The sequence below is a fragment of the Parasteatoda tepidariorum genome, chromosome 2, assembly GCF_982258835.1.
Source record: "Parasteatoda tepidariorum strain Cologne lab strain chromosome 2, Ptep-v5.0, whole genome shotgun sequence".
NCBI lineage: Eukaryota > Metazoa > Arthropoda > Arachnida > Araneae > Theridiidae > Parasteatoda > Parasteatoda tepidariorum.
In genome coordinates, this window is record NC_141756.1 from 32,050,737 (window position 1) to 32,069,783 (window position 19,047).

A 19,047-nucleotide genomic window follows, 5' to 3' on the forward strand; every position below is an offset into this window, starting at 1 on the left:
CCTCGATAGTTGTCATAAATTTTCGATTTGCTTGTAAATTTTTGAGGCATGACAAAAATAATTTTAAACTGGTAAAACTAATTTTTTTAAAAAAAAAATAATAATAACCACAGGGCTAATTTTTTTTTTGACAATTTTCCTTTTGGTATCATACATTCAAAATTGCTCCTCTCAAGATATTTTTTTGTAACTGTTTTATAAACATCATTAATTTATAAATCATTGCTGCGCATTTCATTACGTGAAAATTATTGACGGTATTATCATTTTTTTCCGCTTTGAATTTTCCATCATTTTGACATTTTTTTTAAAATATTGCCCTCAAGAAAAGCATTTACTCTTAAAAGTGAGCACAGAAAATTCTGGAAGGAGTAGAGGTTGAAGAGAATAAAATATTGGAATGACTGCTAGGTAGAATAGCAATATAATAAAAATAAAATAAGGGAAAAAAGCGACAATTTTCAATGATTTTCCGCTCTTTAGTCATAAGTAATGTTTCTTTCTTTCTTTTTTTGGGAACTATAATTCTGTTAGCTTCCCTGTTCTGAGCATAGTGTAAAGGTGATGTTCAATTTGAAGTTTTGAAACTTAATATTAAAAATCTAAATGGTATAATAGTCATGAACAGTTTTGCTGTAAATTAGCTTGCTGTTCCTGAACATAAACGTACCTATGAAATACAAAATTTTGCTACATAAACTTGAGACAGTTAACCGGAATGCTTAATTTTTTTTGTATTCATTAAAAAAAAGTTATATGTGTTAATTTTTTTTTAAATTTTATTCATCTTATAAATCATTATCAATACTAATAATAGCAATAGTTAGTTTTCGGTGTCGGTCAACTTTTTTGAGGTTGTAAAATTCAATATAATCCCTTGACACTTGTTGCTGTTCATAATTTAATATCGATATGGCGGTAAATGTATTTACTACGTTAAGTGTTCATTGCAGATGTATTTTTTTTATTTTGTGATAGTAAAAATTGCAATTATAAATTGGCAACTAATGCAGACGTTTTCAATTTTTTTTCAATGCAGGTGATGTGTAGGTGTTTTTTTTTCTTCTTCTTCAAAATTTATTAATATATTTTGTGTTAGTAAAGATGCAGGGTGCAAAGAAAGAGACAAAATTTAATTAAGCTATGTATTGTATTACTGAATCGAATGTATTTTTCACATAAAAAGCTTTTTTTTAACGTATCATTAAGCACGAGCAAGTTTATACATTTGTATGTGTAGTGTACCCGTCGACAAATTCTGAGTACCGACGTTTTATGCTTCATCAATTTTAACAACGTCAAAAAAAATTAAAGTTAAAAATTTTAAATGCAAAAATGATCTACAGTCAATAGGGTTTTTAGAGAATCTGTTGAATATTTTAATTTACCCAATATTTAAGGCATTTTAAAAAAACATTGAAAATCAAGCTCGAAATTGAAACATTGACAGGATTTCTTTTTTATAACGGCCTTTAATTATTTAAAGAAAGTAATTGGTTCGCTGTTTGACACCGCAGGAAGAGGGACAACTTCCTTTGAATCGACTTCCTTAAATCCACCCCTCCCCCCATTTATTGATCGCAGCTCCTTGATTCATTATTTAATTCAGAGCTCCATTAAATTAAAATTAACTTCAGGAGAATGTGCACCATTGTAATACAGTTAAAGTAGATACAAAAAGAGATTTATTCTCTTCAAATGATGAGATGCCTTCGAATGTTTTCGCAGGAAGTATTTAAAATTTAATAGCTGCAACAGTTTATTTTGTGTAAAAAGCGAAGCTAAGATGTCTGATGGTCTAAAAGTTAAAAGAAAATGTCTTAAGATTGTAAAAATAAAACCTCTAAAAACCGTCAAAAATAACATGACCACAAAATAAAAGTCAGTACCTTTAAAAAATTTCAAAAACGTGTTTTCGTATATTTAAAAAAAAAAAAAATATAGATCATAACTTATAAATTTAATTAGTAGGTAAATAATTAAAATTATTACATAATTTTTGGATAAAATGAAGCAAAAAAAAAATCTTGATAAAATAAATTCTAGTTTAATAATTTTTTACTAACAGTTTACAAAAATATCGAATTGGATCGTACTATTATATGTTTTTGATATTCTTAAAATCGAGCATACGCTTAGTGTCCAAAAGCAGATTCTTTCCTTTCATTTATGTGAAAAAACACCACTTAACATGTGCATTTTTCAATAGATAAAACCTGATTTCCAAGCAAAATGCTTTTGAAATGAAAATTATCTCTTAAAATTCATAAAAAATTATTAAAGAAGGAAAAATTTATCTAAAAATAACATCAACAAAAAACATGAATGAAAATAACCAAACTCTGCTTTTATCATCAACATTCTGGCCTTGGTGAGTTAGGACTGATTAAAATATTTTGAAATGCATTTAAGACATTGAGAATGGAAACCATTCTTAATTCTAATTTTACGGAGAAGAAACAATATTTTATCATAAATTTTTATGCTAACAGCCACTTTGATCTTACGAATCCATATGATCAAACGAATCTGTATGATCAAACATGAATTGTCGGGTTTTTTGTTCCACTAGCTTTAATCTGATAATTATTGGATTTAATGGTTCTCGGATTTAGCCTTAAATATACTAAATAATGTGTGCTCATGACATTTTTTAGAACCACACACAGAAACATTCTTTCTGTGTAAGTACGTAGTTTTGTGTTCTAAACGTACTTTCTATGCATTTCGCCAAATCAACAAAAGTAGTAATAATGATAAAAAGAATTAAATTGAAAGGTATCTGAACTTTTAATTCTTTTTTGTGAATGATGGGAAAAAAATTCAGCAAAATGGTTGGATAGTTTCTGAGTAATAAGTTTAAAAAAGTCGTATTTTAGTTATTGTTTGAACGTATAGAACCATTAAATTGCATCTTAGGACTTAATCATCCGATATTTAATTCAAAAGTTATTCAGTTTTTTTATTTGTACATTGCATGTGCACGCATATAATAAAATATCAGACCTCATTGAAAAATTAACAAATGCATGTTATTTTTTATGGAAATCGGAGAAAAATCAAAAGTTCATTTGTTTCTTTCCCGTAAAACTAACGAATGGATAGAATTAAAAAGAAATACCGAGAAAGTAAACCTAGCATGCAACAAAAAAAAAATATTATAATTAAATATGAATTAACTATCTAAAAATGTCTGGATCTAATTGTGATTGTTGTACACTACTGGGAAAATTATCTTAATCCGAATAAAAATAAATTATTAACATAATTCTATATGGATAGAATTAAGTAACAAATTAACTAACAATAGAATTAACTAACGAAACTAACAAATGTATAGAATTTTTAGTAATTATGGATTAACTGTTAAAAATGACTGGATATAATTATAATTTTTGTACGCTACGCTACTGTGAAAATAATTAAAACTCCAATGAAAATGAATCATTAAATCATTATCATAATTCCATATCGATTAAGATGACTTGATAAAGATCATTTGCAATAAATAAATGTCAAATTACATATATAAGGGTTCCATAAAATATCTTTGCTAATCGCTAAAATCCGATACACTTTGAATAAATGCAAAATCGATGTTTTTGATACAATGGGCACTGATAAGGTCCATCGGTCTTTTGAAACGCTGTTTACATTCACGTGGCCTTTAAATCTTTATTGGATGGAACAATGGAACAAAAATGAAGAGAATTCTTTAAAGAGCCTTGTTTACCTCTGTCAAACAGACTAATGCAGTTGTTTTCTTTTCTTCGAAAGGAGAGTAGTATTATATCTTTTGCATCAATTTATGCGTAAAAAAAAAGAAAGGCGTTCTGTAGGATTAATCATCAAAATAATAACTTTAATAAGGAATTAGGCTTAATGGATAGTGATATGTCGTATCATAAATAAGTTCTCTTTAATGCGCAGATTGATTGAGCGACTTATATCAGGGATTTTGACAAAGTTGCTAACGGAATATGTATTATGTAATATTTGAAAAACATGTTTTGCGCGAAAGAGGATTAGGAAGTGCTATTTCATATTGACAGAGAGAAAAACCTTTTGCCCAGTCATTAAATATATTAACTTCTTTCTCGGGCGAAAACAAACTACTATTTCAATCGAAGAATGTGTTATTGTGTTTCTTTTGATTGCGTTTCTCAAAACGTTAATTACTTTAATGAATTTTAAGATTATTTATTGTGCATGTATGCCATGAGAAAGGTTTAAGGTTTTCATAGCAACTATAATTTCACCTGGAGGACTAGCGTACTTCACATTATATCTATCAAACATAAATAATGTTAAATAGTAAAAAAAAAAATTTATAATCTGTAAAATTGAACAAACTAGACGCGTTTTAAAACTTAAATTTAGAAGGAACACGATGGATATGTCCGCTATCAAGAGTATGAAAAATCACCAGTTGCTGCACGCTATTGGAATCTCGGGTATAAATTCAATTTCGACCATACCAAAATTATTTCCACCCAAGTCACATCAGCTCATCTTGATGCACTGAAATCTTGTTTTAGTCATGTGAATCTGATTCCCTTTATAACGACACTAGCTCTCTACAGCGCTTAGAAATACAGGGTTATTCATAATTCCCTCTGTTTACTACAACCTTATGTTTACTACAACTGGCTTCAGTGGTACATGTTACTGCCATCTACCGGTAACTGCTTAAATTAAAACTTGAATACTTTCGGAATAATTTAATATGTTCTTTTTTGCCATATTCGTCTTCGTTTTTTTACAATAACGCTTCGAAACAACGGAGGGAATTATAAATAACCCCGTAAATTTTACCCTGACTTGCCCCTCTGGGTAATTTTGGTTTTCTTGTTTTATTTTTCATCCTTTTTTCTCTCTCGGCTATTTGTTTCTCCTCTTTTTTTTATTTTTCGTTAGAAACTTTACGATTTATATTTCAAATCACTTTTGCTTCTTCTTATTCACGTCTGGTAAGTCTTGAAAATGGGTACCTATTTTTGAATGCTTGAAACATGTCAACTGTTATTTCTGACTCCAGGCGAACTTAGAGTAATCCACAAAATTTAATATAAAGAGAAATTATTTTTTTAAAAATTGAAATGCAAACGAATTATGGCAAGATTACTTCTCCTCTACGCAATCCAGAGTTATCCAGGTATAATTTATTTACAATTTAATATTTTAAGGAAAAAAAATCAGCCTTTGGAATTTTATGGTTCACCCTAGGTTTATCTGAAGCGTTTTCATAAGGAATGTACTTAGAAGCCCCTTAAATTTTTTGCGCGTTTTTATTTCATTTTCTAAGGAAAGCATTGGAATTTTGAGTTAAATAACCCTTAAATAAAAATCATGTTACTTTTACTTTCTTTTTTAACAGTGTGACTCCGTGTATAAATATACGTACGAAGCTAAAAAAGAAACAAGATTTTGAATTCGAAGTTATAATTTGAAGTTAGGAGGTGCTTCAGGAGTGTTTCACTGATTGCTTAAAGACGCTCATTCCACTTACTTTTAAACTGCGCCATGTAGATATATATGCAAGCAAAATAATTCTTAAAATATTTTCAATGCTCATTTCGAAAAAAAAAAAATGAATATTTGACGTGTAGTGACTTGCGTAGAAGATCCATATTTAAGTTCAAATTGAAAAAAAAAATACTTCTGTTCCTGGAAGGTTAAAACAAATATTGTAAGCCAAATGAAACTAGAATTGCCTCTATATTTTTAGCGTAAATATTAAGTGCTTTGTCTAGTGCAAAAATAACTTCTCTAAAGCCCGTATTTTAGGCGATTTTAGAGAAAGATATTTATTATCCCATTACATTATTACGTCGATATATAAAGATATTTATTAAGTCATCTTTTATTTTAATTAAAAATGTGCATGGTCATTGAGTAAAATTGTGAGTTGAGTCACAGCATAATTGTTTTTTTGATAATGACCATCAAATTTTTATACTTGAAATTAAATCATTGACTATATTATTTTTTTTTTCTTTTCCAAAAATGAACAAATTATCATTTTGATTTTTTTTCTGCAAATTTCGTACCATATTTTTAGCTGTTTATTTTATGCACACAATATTAATTAATTTGAAAGATAAGGATTTTCGCATCGAAAGATTTTCCCTTCAATAACACTAAGGAACAAATTTTCTTTTTTTAAACTTTTTGTTGTTGAGATTTTTTTTAACAAATCTTTAATATTTTTGTGTCGCTGATTTCAAATTTGCAATCGGGTTCGAGTTAGTAGTAACATTTGAGCGATCTATTGTAATTCATATATACCCTGGTTTACATAATTTTCCTTGTTTATCATCCATTTTTAAAAAAAAAAATTAAAGTTCTTAATTAATTGTATCTATTCTGTGATTATTTTTTCTGAAAAAAGGGGGGAATTTTTGTAAAAGATTCTTCATCATTTAGTGATCTACAGAAATCGTTGCTAAAAATCGTTTATTTTCTATAATATGTAAATTTTTGGTAGTTTTTATATACACCATTAAAGAACATTAGAATAATGTACATCCATGCATATTGCAAAATTTCATGTTTCCATACACTCGTAGTTCAAAGAATACAGTAAAACCTCAATATAACGAGTGCGGCATATTATGAGAGAAGTCCGTTATAACAAAAAAGTTCCAATTCATCTTCAAAATGCTAATAATAAAGATGGGAAAATTATAAGTTTATAATGAGTTAAAAATTACAAGCTTTCACTTTTATGATTTTTTTTAAGGAAGTTATATTTTACTGCTGTTAAATGAGAATTTTTATATAAATATTGCTTAAATGGGAGAAATTTTTTTTTGGTATCAACACGGAAGACCGAAAAACTTCGTCCTTTCAACAATTTTAACCCTTATTTTTAATAAGCAATGTGTAGGCGACCCCCGCCAAGTTGGTCAAACCATTCCTGTCTGAGCTTTCGTTCAGAAAGTTCGGAATTGTGCTGATAAATTCGGCATTCTTCAATCCATAGGCAAAAACAGTCTATTCTCGATATGTACATTAAATCAAAGCGGTTGTTCGAAAGAAAAACAGACTAATAATTTTTTTTTTTTTTGCTTTTCGCTGCTATTGTAACACTTTTCTTAGAAGAACAATAGCATCTGATGTTATTAATAGTCATTTTTACGGATTTTTACTGCAATTTAGCGAGAGAAAAAAGAACTTGTCTATAACATTTTGTTCATTTCTAATGTTCAATTCAATAATTAAATTCATGTTCCATTATGTTATCATTCACTATATTTTTCAAAAATCTGTTAAAATAAGCTAAATGTTTCATTTTATTCCAAGTAATATTAAAAGATCAAGTCAAACCATGAACTTGAGAGAAATCAAATTAAAAATTTAATGCATTTTTATGTAGATTTTTCGCGTTAGAGCTTCTAAAGTCCAATAGTTTCATTAAAAAAAATATCTTTTTACTGTACATTTGAGTTATTTATTTGAATCATGAAAGCTCCTATCACGTGCCAAGGTTTTGATCTTATAAAATTCGACCCTTGACCTTTCTTCCACTTTCGAACATCTGGAGTTTTTAAACGACCAAATGCTTTCTTCCCCCTTTTCGAATTCACCTCCACGTAAAAAAAGTAAACTTGCTTCACGAAAAAGTATTTTTATGACTAGTTGAAAAGAATACACCTTTCTTCTGACGTCATGGAGCAGAAATAATTTTTTTTTTTCTTGACCTGACAGAAAATTTATTTATATAGCGGTATTGGGAGAAGGGGAGTTTATGTCATGATTGAAATTAGAGGTACTAAAAGTAAAAGGAAGAAAAAAATTGAAGAGACATAAAAGTTGGTTCCTTCTTAGCATCTGACAATGCCATCGATTTTAAGAAATGAAGAGAGAGTGGGTGACGTCATATCCGAGGGGATATTCCCGAGAGGAGGAAGCACTGCAGTGAAGTTTCCTATACTTGTTTCCACCTGGTAACAACGGGAGAAAAGTTTTGTTTTCTCTAAAAGCAGTTCGTGCCAGGTCAATGAAATAGGTGTACAGAAAGAGCTACGTTTAGAAACTAAATAGGGATGGGAATTTTGTAATTGAGGTGCAGTTTGAATAAATGATTACGAAGTAATCGTTACATGACCACCAGTCTTTGGATAGATATCGATGTTTCCATCCATAGGCGGAGAATTGCTTTTATATTTTGAATGATTATTTTCAAGGGCCCTTTAAATATTACTTAAGTGTCTAAGGGGAGGAAAATGGTTTATGTTTTGCTTATTTTTCTTAATAAAGAAGTTGGAAAAATACAAACAATGATTACTGCAACCTCTCTAATTTTAGTTTTTCTTAAAATGCAAATATATACATATTAAGTTTCGTTTTCTGAAAATTTACTTGAATTTAAGCCAGAAATTTTTAAAGTGAGATGACTACAGTATAAGTCAAAGTAAAGATAAAAATAATAATGCAGTGTTGAAACTTTTTTACGTAAGACGGGAAGAGGTTTGTAATTTGCTTATTTTTGCTCATAAGGGAGGAGGGGAGTTCAAAAATAGCAAAAACAAATATTTAGTAGGCCCCTTTAAAAAATGCGAATTTTTCCATAAAAATCTGAAAATATTACACACTTTTTAGTCACTATATGATTTCTTTAATAAAGGTTGGCAACTGGAGCCATATTGGCTCAGGGGAAAGAGAATTCACCTCCCAATGAGGTAACCCTGGTTCGAATCTCAGTGATGTCTGGTAGATAGAAATTCCGCACCTGAATCGCATCCACCACAGTGCTAACGTAAAATATCCTCAGTGGTATACAAATGATGGACTAGAGTCCCCTCACCGTTAAACTAACTGTGAGAAATTTTCGAAGATTTCCACCCCATGTAAAGCAAATGTTGGTTGCTTTTCGTTAAAAGCTTGCCTTCTGGATTGGGTTCAAAATTACAAGGCTACGGAGTTGAATATTGATAGTCATAAACTCATAATTGGATTGACTGTTTATAACGACAGTTATGAGATTAAAGGTTGGCAACTACGAAGCAATATGAAAAAAAATTACGATTTTTTAACCATTAGAAGGATTTAGTTAAAATTTGGTGGTTGAATGAATGTAAGGCATGCTGGGATTAGCTTAATGATATAATGTAAATTTATGAAGGATTTCGGAATTTCTGAATGAATAAATGATATAATATAAATAAATGTAGCATATTATCACAATTTTTTTTCTTTGTTTTTTTCCTTTCAGCTTTTACTTTCGCTTATTTTAAAATTTAGTCATTTGAAATTTGTAATTCTTTCACACTTCACCTTCATATTCAAGCATTTATTGGCTGCCTAGTTTTTTTTTTTTTTCGTTTCGCTTTAAATAATCAATACAGATTTTTATTTTTCTTAATTCTTTCGTATCTCATACCAAATTTAAAAAAAATCTAAATTTGCCTTTGAAAGTCTTGTAATACTTCTTGCAGTAAATTTATTACCAAATAATTAAACTTTTCACCAAAGTCATAAACTTACCATTTTTATTCTACAAATTGTTTATGTTATTTCCTGAATACATCATTCTGTATTAAGAGGCCCTTCCTCATCCGATCGAACTAAACTTTCAGAGGGGTGGAGACGGAGAGTAATAATTCTAAATATGCTGTAAATCCTCTATATTTGAATTTCACTAGTAAACTGATGATGGATATTACTCGATTGGGAAGTATCTTTTGATACGTGTAATCTACAACGCCGTCACCATATTACGATTTGAGGTATAATTCGTGGGGTATTTTAGATTATTTATGAAAATTTTTTCTGATACAATTATGCCATTACAATTATATCAATAGTTTTTGTCAGGTAGTTAAATTATATACAGTTCTCTGTTTTTCAATTTTTTATAAATATCTTTATTTGTTTTTTTTATTTGCAATTAGCATTAATATAATATTTTAGCATCATCTAAATTGGTTTTCATCAGTTTAAACTGTAATAAAGTTGGATTTTAAAAATATAAAAAACTGAGAAAGATGCAGATTTAAATTTTTTGCTCAAAACTACAAGTCGCAACATTTTGTTATTGAGAAAAAATTAGTAGAGGTTCTAAAAATTACCAAGCCTCATTTTTCCTAATTTAATAAAGTGACCCCTTTAATTTTCGTTTTTGAAGGGCATTGGGCTGTCTAATAATACTATATCATCGAAAGTTTGTAAAGTACATAAATATCAAGAAAATGCAAATCATAAATTTAAGATAAAATGGCGAGAGTAGAGGCCTCTTAATACTCAATAATAGCCTCGGATATTTTTGGACATAAACCAGGTGTCTAGGTACCGTACTGTTTTTTCCCCTGGTCGTAAAAAACAAATCACGTGGGAATGAGTGTAAAAAAGTTTGAATAGTTACAATGTGCAAATAGATTCCACGAGCTTGGTGTGCATCGGAACTCGTGACATATAAGAAAATTGTTGTGTTGGGGTGTTGAATCACGGTGTGAACCATAAAGATGAATTGGGTCAAGAACGATCGCGTAACGCTTCGAAAACAACCCTGCTCTGCTGTAATCTGAATAAATAATTCATCATTCCGCAACAATGCAAATTCTTGGATGAAAATATGCTAATAATCGTCACTGTAATCTTTAGAATCTTTTTAATTAGGGAATATGTTAATATTCAATATTAGAGTCGAAGACTGTTTTTTCGGGACACCTCGATTATATACAAGTGAGGCCTTTATATACATAAATATAAAGTTAAAAATACAAAGAAAGCATGGAAAAATATCTGTATTTATTTTCAAAGAGAAGATGAAAAATTAATAATAAATAAAATGCTTTTAAAAATTATTTGAAAATTTAAAAAAAGAAATTAAAAAATCCGGAAAAAAACTAAATAAACGAAATAATCTCGTCATCAACTCACACGATTATATCACCAAAAGAGAGTGCTTTCTAATATTGTATTAATATAGCCGAAGCAAAATATATACAATACAATAATGTTTGGAGCACCCAAAATTTTTGAAACGAAAATAAAACAAATTAAGAAAAAAATACAAAATAAAATGTATCAAACAAAAAATAAAAAAATGTAAATTATACAAAAAAATTAAAAATAAAAACAGATCAAAATATTTAAATCTAGTAGCGAATTCAAATGTGTATCCACATATATATTTTGCAAATTAATGTAAAAAAATTTAAAATTTACATTATATGCAAAATAACGTAAATTATTTGTTTTATTTTTATATTTAACCAGATTGCTAAATATAAAAATAAAAGCATGAATAGACGGATGTATTTTATAGCAGGTTCATACTGTAGTACAAAACAGTATTTGATTTGTCAGTTACCCTGTATTGAAATTCCCCGAAACTGGATGAGAGCTAGGTAATTATATTATACAGCATAATTCAAAGTTTATAATTAATAAAAGGTCAAATTTTACTTATAAAATTTTAATTTTGATGCTTTTCAGGAAAATTATTAATATTCATTGAACAAAAATTCTTTATTAAATATTAAAATATTTTTTGCGGCGGATTTGCCCGAATTGAGTTTCGAAAAACAAAATGTCACTTGAGTGAAAAGGTTATTACATCTGAACGTTTTTGAATCTTTGATTGATTTAATCTATCAAAAAGAGATCCCAAAAAACTATTGAAAAATCTATGATAATAATAATAACAGAATGATTAAAAAAGTTACATTTGGATTCGTAACTTTGAAAAATCAAATTTATTAACTAAGTTGAAAAGTTAATTTAAAAAAACGTGCAAATGAATTTAGTGTATTGATAATAGTTTCCTAGTTCACGAAGATTCGCATAAAAATCTTCTTATACGTGCAAGCGAAAGAGTGATATTTTGATGTGCAGAGTTTTTTTTTCTTATAATGACTTTGCTCAACTTACATTTCGGGTATCCAGCTCTTTTCTTATAATGGTTTCGCAAACTTTAATAGTTTATGCATCCAGTTCTTTCCTTATAAGGGTTTTACACGACTTCAACTATTTGAATAATGGTATTGGTTAAAATATATTTCTTTAACTGTTGCGTTATAATACAGTATGTAATTTCAAATAAAATGCTTTTAAATCGAATTATAGTGAAACCTCTCGGGAGCTACCACTCTCTGTTCCACAATAAAATGTTCATTAATGGTTCCCAATCATAATAAAACGCTTATTTTCAATCTTTTTCTGAAAGGAATGTCTAATAGCACTTCATCATCAAAAGTTTCTTAAGAAAAAGAAAGGAAAAGCAACACTACTAAAACACAAAATCAGAAATTTTACCTAAAATCCAAGATGGCGAGAGGAAAGATCACTTAAATTGCTAATTTTTGAACGTTAATTTCGTCGAAAAATGAAAATCATCGTTGCACAGAAACTTAAGTGCATTTTGTTGGTAAATATTTATGGTTGCTTTCATTTTGAACGCGCATATCATAAGACATCCAAATGAACTTTCAGCTAGTGCATGGCTTTTATTATAAGCATTGCAACATTTCAATTTCTTTTCAATATTTTATAACAGGTAAATGCAATAGCTTTTTATTGCTGTGGTGGGAATTCCCGTAAAAAATGAATTATGTCTGTGGTGTGGATGGAGAGGAGGGAACTGATGGTTATTGTTCTCCGCAGACAGCTTCAAATTGAATGTCATCATTACCTTCATTAACTAGGGTTGTAAAAGCTGGCAAAAACTTTTTTTTCTTACATTTGAAAGCTGTTTATGTTAACGTTGATATAATTTTTATTCTTACAATTCTTGGAAATTTTCGAAGGAATACTTGATTTTGAGGAAGTCGGAGTGTAACATGCATTTGCTTGCTTTGTTCACAGTAAATGAATGAAATCTCTATCTCGTATCCAGAAATTAAATTTTTTTTGAGACATTAGATGAAAACTTTTCAGTTATTTAGTTTTCTGATTAGAATCCCAATTTTTTTAGTTTTTACCTAAAAAAATAAATTAAGATAATTTTTTTTAAGAAATAAATTATTGTAGAAAAGAAACCGACCGTATAAGCATAACGGTAATGTTCTTTTGTAAAATCTTTACATTTGAAATCCTTCTCTGGCATTCTATAGTAAAAACTGATTGTGGTCTTTTAAAATCGTAATCATTAAAATCCAGCGTTACAACTTAATTATGAAAACAATTTGCAATTGTAATCAAAATGGCTCTAGGTTATTACGATTGAATATTTTGTAAAATCTTTACACTTGAAATCCTGCTTTGGCATTCTATAATAAAAACTATATGTGGTCTTTTCAAATCGTAATCATTAAAGTCAAGCGCTACAGCTTAATTATCAAAACAAATTGTAATCATAATCAAAGTGGCTCTAGGCTATTGCGATTGAATCTTTCGTAAAATCTTTGCATTCGAAATCCTGCTCTAGCATTCTATAATAAAAACTGATTGTGGTCTTTCCAAATCGTAGTCTTTAAAATCTAGCTCTACAACTTAATTATCAAAACTATTTACGGTCTCGCTGTTTTCTCTATCGCTTATTTCTATTAAATGCTTTCCATATATTCATTTTTGAAATCTAGCGGTAGCACTTAATTATCATAGATAACTATATGATAGATATTTATTTGCGATCACGCTTTTTTCTCCCTTACTTATTTCTATTAAATGCTTTCCATATATTCATGTTTAAAATCTAGCGCTAGCACTAATTATCATAGATATCTATTTCTATATGATAGATATTTATTTGCGATCGAAATCAATAACGGCTCTAACTCATTTCCAGAAAATACTTCTGAATTTTTATTTTTTATTAGATAGTGAAATCGTTAGCTATATCTCTTTTACCCGATTCTGAAACGAAATCCGCCGAAATAAATATATCCGCCATAGACCAGAGAGAGAGAAAGAGAAGCAGTAGGCGTTCTTTCGTAATCTCTCTCACACAATCAAATTTCATTTCTCTATTTCTGAACAAACGTCTCTTTGCTTTTCGAAGCGCTTTTTAATGTATTCCTCGCTTGTTGTTCGATATGGATTTTTGGGACTAGAGCAGTTTAACTACACACTGCAGTAGCAGTCGGTTTTAATCGCTGTTGCCAACGGGGCTGTGATGGCCAACCGAAAAGTCAGCTTCAGTCGGAACTGGTCATTCGATGAAAATAATAAGGCAGATAAAAGTTTTTATAGGAGGTATAGCACGCCTAATGAAGTTGCTTATACTTTGTGTAAATCTCCGGATTCCAGAAATGTCGAACCTTTTTATTCGCCCTATGGTACGTATCTAATTTATGATCAACCTTTGAGTTATTTGAAATTAAAAATCGATGCAATGTCCACAAATTTTTTTTAACCCTTTGACGCAGATGGAAGACCGGTGTCCCTTTTATATATATTTTTTCTAAAGCTCTCATTGCAAGCAAAAATATATTTTTGTATTTTTTATTTGGTATAGTTGGTAAAAACTCTAACAGATACTAAAAACAATCTGTTGAATTATTCAAATTATATTTGTACTGAAATATAAAAGAAGAAAAAAGTAGTTTGAAATTTTTTTTTATATTATGTTCTAAGATTTATGAATAATTGATTTCGTAACTTAAAGACATGTCAAGGATGAATAATTGTTTCTCTCAGTTCTAAATATCAGCAAATAAATGCACATTTGAAAAAATAATTGTTTGGAAGTGAGCCATGTTTGGAAGATTTAACCTTTAACTCAGAAAAAGACACAGGGGTTTCATGCTGTATTTCATAACCATAAATTAACAAAATGAGAAATATAATTTTTTTCTTGTTTTGAACTAAATTAATACAAAATTATGAAAAAAGTATGAAAAATATGTTTAAAAATTCTGCGTCAAAGGGTCAAGAATTGTAGGAAGTTTTTAAACATTAAAAGTAGGAAATGTGAAACTTTGCATTTCAAGAGCCAAATTTTTAATGTTAAAGAAATTTTAAAACTTAATAATTTTTAAGTTAATTGAAATATGTATTTATAGGCAAAAAAGCACCAAATATTTAACTGAAAAAATTGCAAATTAAGTAATTAAAATAATAAAATGCAATTTAAATAATTAAATTTTCCTTTTATTCACATTTTCCCCCTCTCTTTTTTTTCGCTGGATAAAGAAGAATACCTTATAAAACTATTTCCATTCAAATTGATAATTTGAAAAAAAAAATAATAAACTAACTTAAGATATTGATTTTCAAATAAATGAAATTTTGTAATTTTATTTTCAAATGTAGTTATATGATCGCTTTATTACAAATAGGGTTCATTCATGAGAATACGTTAACTATTCCTTTCAATAATTATAATTCTTTTAAGCTTTTATTTTCAGTTTTTAAGCCTCTTTTTGATGGTATAAGAAAACAAAATGTTTTTTTTTTCTTCGGGATAATCATTACTCTTTATTAATAATTTAATGTGTATGAAAAGCCAACACAGTGCTCAATTCTCAAACGAACAAAAAAAAATAATAATAAAACTACACACTCTGCATAATTTTTGATCTTCACTTTTTTTTTATTACGGAATTTCACTCTCTAGGATTCAATATTAATGCTTTGGAGGGTTGATTTCAAATATGCTAATTAATTAGTGCAGACGATATTTTAATTCATGAAACCAGACACAAAAATGTACTTTCTCTGAATAAACATACCTTTTTTTCGACTGTTTCAAATTATTGATCCCTAAAATATTGAGAGTAGCAGCAATCTGAAAAATATGAATCCCATAGATTGCTAAGGAAAGCCATCCAAAGTTTGGACCCTAATAACGTTAATCTTTCTTTTTACGTAATTTATCATGTCTCTAGAACTTTCAAAGCGAATTGAAAAATTTGTGCACACAATTTTAAAATTCATTTATCCAAAAATAATTCCATGCAAAAAATTATTTTCAATAATTATTCATTATTTTTTATTATTTAATGTAGTAGTAGTCGGAAAAATTGAATTAAGATATGCACAAATCTTTGCAACATTTTGAAGAAAATTTGTCAAATAGTTTTTGAGTTATGAAATTTTAGAAAGGGCGTATTTTTAAAATTTAATTTAATCTGAGCTATTATTTATATTTGTTGAAAATTTGATTTCGAATGCATTTGGTGTCTGATTTTGTAACTTTATATATCGTCTGCGCTTATTAATTATCATATTTAATGTTAGGCCTTAGAAACATTAAAATCACGTGCTTGAAAATCCAATCATTAGATTAAAAGTTATTCAGGGTATTCCGTTTTTTTTTTTTTTCCCCTCGCAATGTACGTCTTAATATCGCGATAAAACTTTTAGGAAGCATAAATAATCAACGATGTCATTTAAAATTACTTTTTGTTAAATCTCTTCATATCATTTTTCTTGAAAAGAAAAATTCTCAGACGATAAGCTTTAAAAAAGAAAAAAATTGCCGACCCTTTTACTTTTGTTGAGAAATAGTCATTATCCATTTCTTTTACAACCTTCCGTTAACCAACAAAATTATTTAAACGAGACTTTCAGTTTCTCCTTGAAAACGTATTCTTTTTAAGTAATTTCTTTTTTGACCTGTTTTGTTGTGCAAAACTTTTATTAAAACGTGCGCGCTTCCAAGCGTATTAAAAGAGAGCGAGGAATGTTAATTGATATCATTTTCTCCCAGAGTTACGCAAAACTCACACGTTATGAAGGATAATTTTCAGTGATGAAATATTTAAACTTTTAAATGTGTCATTGTTTATTTTTGTATAACGCTTACTACTTTTCATTGTCTTTGAACTTTCCCGAAATTCTAACCGAGAAAAGTGAATGATATTCCATCTATCTCTTATGTGCAAAACTAATTCTGAATGTGAAATTAGTTTACTGAGTTGTACATTTTGTGATTCAGTTTAACCCTTCATCGAGTTCCTTTTGAAGTTTAAATCTTAAAAAGTATGAACACATTTCAAATAGATAAGAAACTAGTTTTATACGCTTTTTTTTTTCAGAAACGAAAAGTATGCTTAATTTATAATAATTATTGAAATCAGATTTTAGAGTAATGGGTTAAAAAACCATCCATCCAATAATAATAATAAAAAAAAAGATTTCCTGGAACCGTTACCTGTTTCCTGTATGTCGTTTCTGGACACGCTAGTCTAGTGTGTCTCGTGTGATGATGAGGATAATAATTTTATAACAGATTTTTAAATAATTTAATTTGTGGCTCAAGACCTGGAAAGTAAAATGCTTAGTTATTGAGTTGAGGTGGTTCAGGGGGTTGAGAGTGTTCGTCTATCAGTGAGGTGATCCAGGTTCGTGTCCTAGTGGTCACTGGTTGATACGAATTCTGATCCCTACTAACACCAACCACAGTGATGACATAAAATATTCGTATTGGTTGGGAGATCATGAGGTAGAATCCCCTGGCAGTAGGGTTAACCGTGGGAGGTTGTCGTGGCTTCACTCTTCCTAAAACGTGTAGTTGATTAGTTTAATCAAAAAGTCCTTCCATAAAGACTAGTTTCTCCGGAATGTTCTTGATCCAGGAGTTCCCTTGTCTTCTAGATTGAGTCCAAAATTACTAGGCTACGGAATTAAATATTGATAGTCTTTAGCTTAAAATTGGATCGGCTGTTCAACACCGATTATAAAATATAAAATAAAATATAGTTATTATTTGCAACTTAATTCAAGTCCTTTTAAGAATTTTTCTTCAAAAATTTTTATAATATTAGAAAATAAATGAGTAAATAATATTTACTTTTTGAAATCTTAAAAGCTTTATTTGGAAAAAGAAATTAAACTCATTATGCCTCTTTTACGCCCAAAATAAAACAGAGAAGAAAAGAAGCTAAACAAGTATTGAAAAGCAATGAAAGCAATTCACACGCAAGAGTTAATCCAGAATTTTTCGCCAGGCTTCCTGTGTTCGAATTTTGTGAGAGGAAAAAAATAATACTTAGTTCAATTAAAAATATTTTTGTCAAATACTAGAGTACCAGAAAATATAAATTTTTAAAAATTATATATATTTAAAAAATATATATAAACTATTTTTTTTGTATATAGTTTATCTTGACTTTAATATATATTGCTTATTAATGTTATTCATCTTGTAAATAATTAATTAATTAATTGTGCTAGTGCTTGTATATAGTTTTATCTCTTAAATGGAGTCTCTCCAAACCCTTCCTCAATCATATCATTGTACCTTATTCAATTTATGACTACCTAATCTATGCCTATTAAATTTAGATGAATCAGTTAGCGGCGCTTCGCGCCGAATACTGAGTTACTATTCATTTCCAACGTTCCAAATAAACTATTTTCTAAAAAAATGAAAAATTATATTCAATTGCTCAAATTACTTTATGAAAACTTAACGAACAAGTTTTTGAATTAGAAAAATGAATAATAAAGCAGTCGTATAAACGCATGTTGGTAAATTTAAGTCTTTTAAATTATTTTGATCTATAATTCACCTAATGATGCATATTTTTAAATGTAGAAGAATTAGCAAATTAATAAATGAAAGATAACAAATAAATAAATAAAAGATAGTAAATAAGTAAATAAAAGGTAGCAAATAAATAAATAAATAAAATAATATAAATATAATAATAAAATAATTTAAAATAATAACATAAATAATTATTATTACATAATTTTTTTAAACAAAAATGTATTTTGTGAAAGAATAATTTTAGGATTTAAAAATTTAGAGGGAGGGATTTTTATTGTGATGAGTCCCTAAACGAATATAATTTCGTTCTAAGGTCAAATTGTTATCTGTCTCGTCAACCTCTTTTTAATGATAACTAATTATTTAAAGAATGACTTAATTGAAGTAACTGTGGGCATCGGAAAAAAAGTGATTAAAAAAAATTTGAAATTAGGCATCTTTTTATTTTCTAGAAAAAAAAATAATGATTATACTTAACATCCAAATGACATTTTAATTGTAGCATTTTATTTCTTTAACACTTGAGTTAGAACTTATTTTAATAAAACTGATATTTTTCCTACTTTCAAAAAATAAAAATGATTGAATAAAACGAAATTTTCTTAATATGCATAAAAGTCACCATTATAACAAAATTACACGACCAATATCAACTTAAAAATGTA

The 19,047-nt window shown here is 28.4% G+C and overlaps 1 protein-coding gene across 3 annotated transcripts in view; it reads left to right on the forward strand.

Annotated features, from left to right (window-relative positions):
- Positions 1-19,047, forward strand: part of LOC107443270 (monocarboxylate transporter 9) — an 87,991-nt gene that overhangs the window by 46,115 nt on the left and 22,829 nt on the right. The window contains exon 1 of one of the 3 annotated variants that reach the window (XM_016057088.4): positions 13,932-14,222. The exons of the other annotated variants lie outside the window; for them this stretch is intronic. Coding sequence (XP_015912574.1) covers positions 14,060-14,222 — 163 coding nt within the window. The 5' untranslated portion in view covers positions 13,932-14,059. Of the gene's footprint in view, positions 1-13,931; positions 14,223-19,047 lie in introns of those variants that run through there. 3 annotated transcript variants of the gene reach the window in all.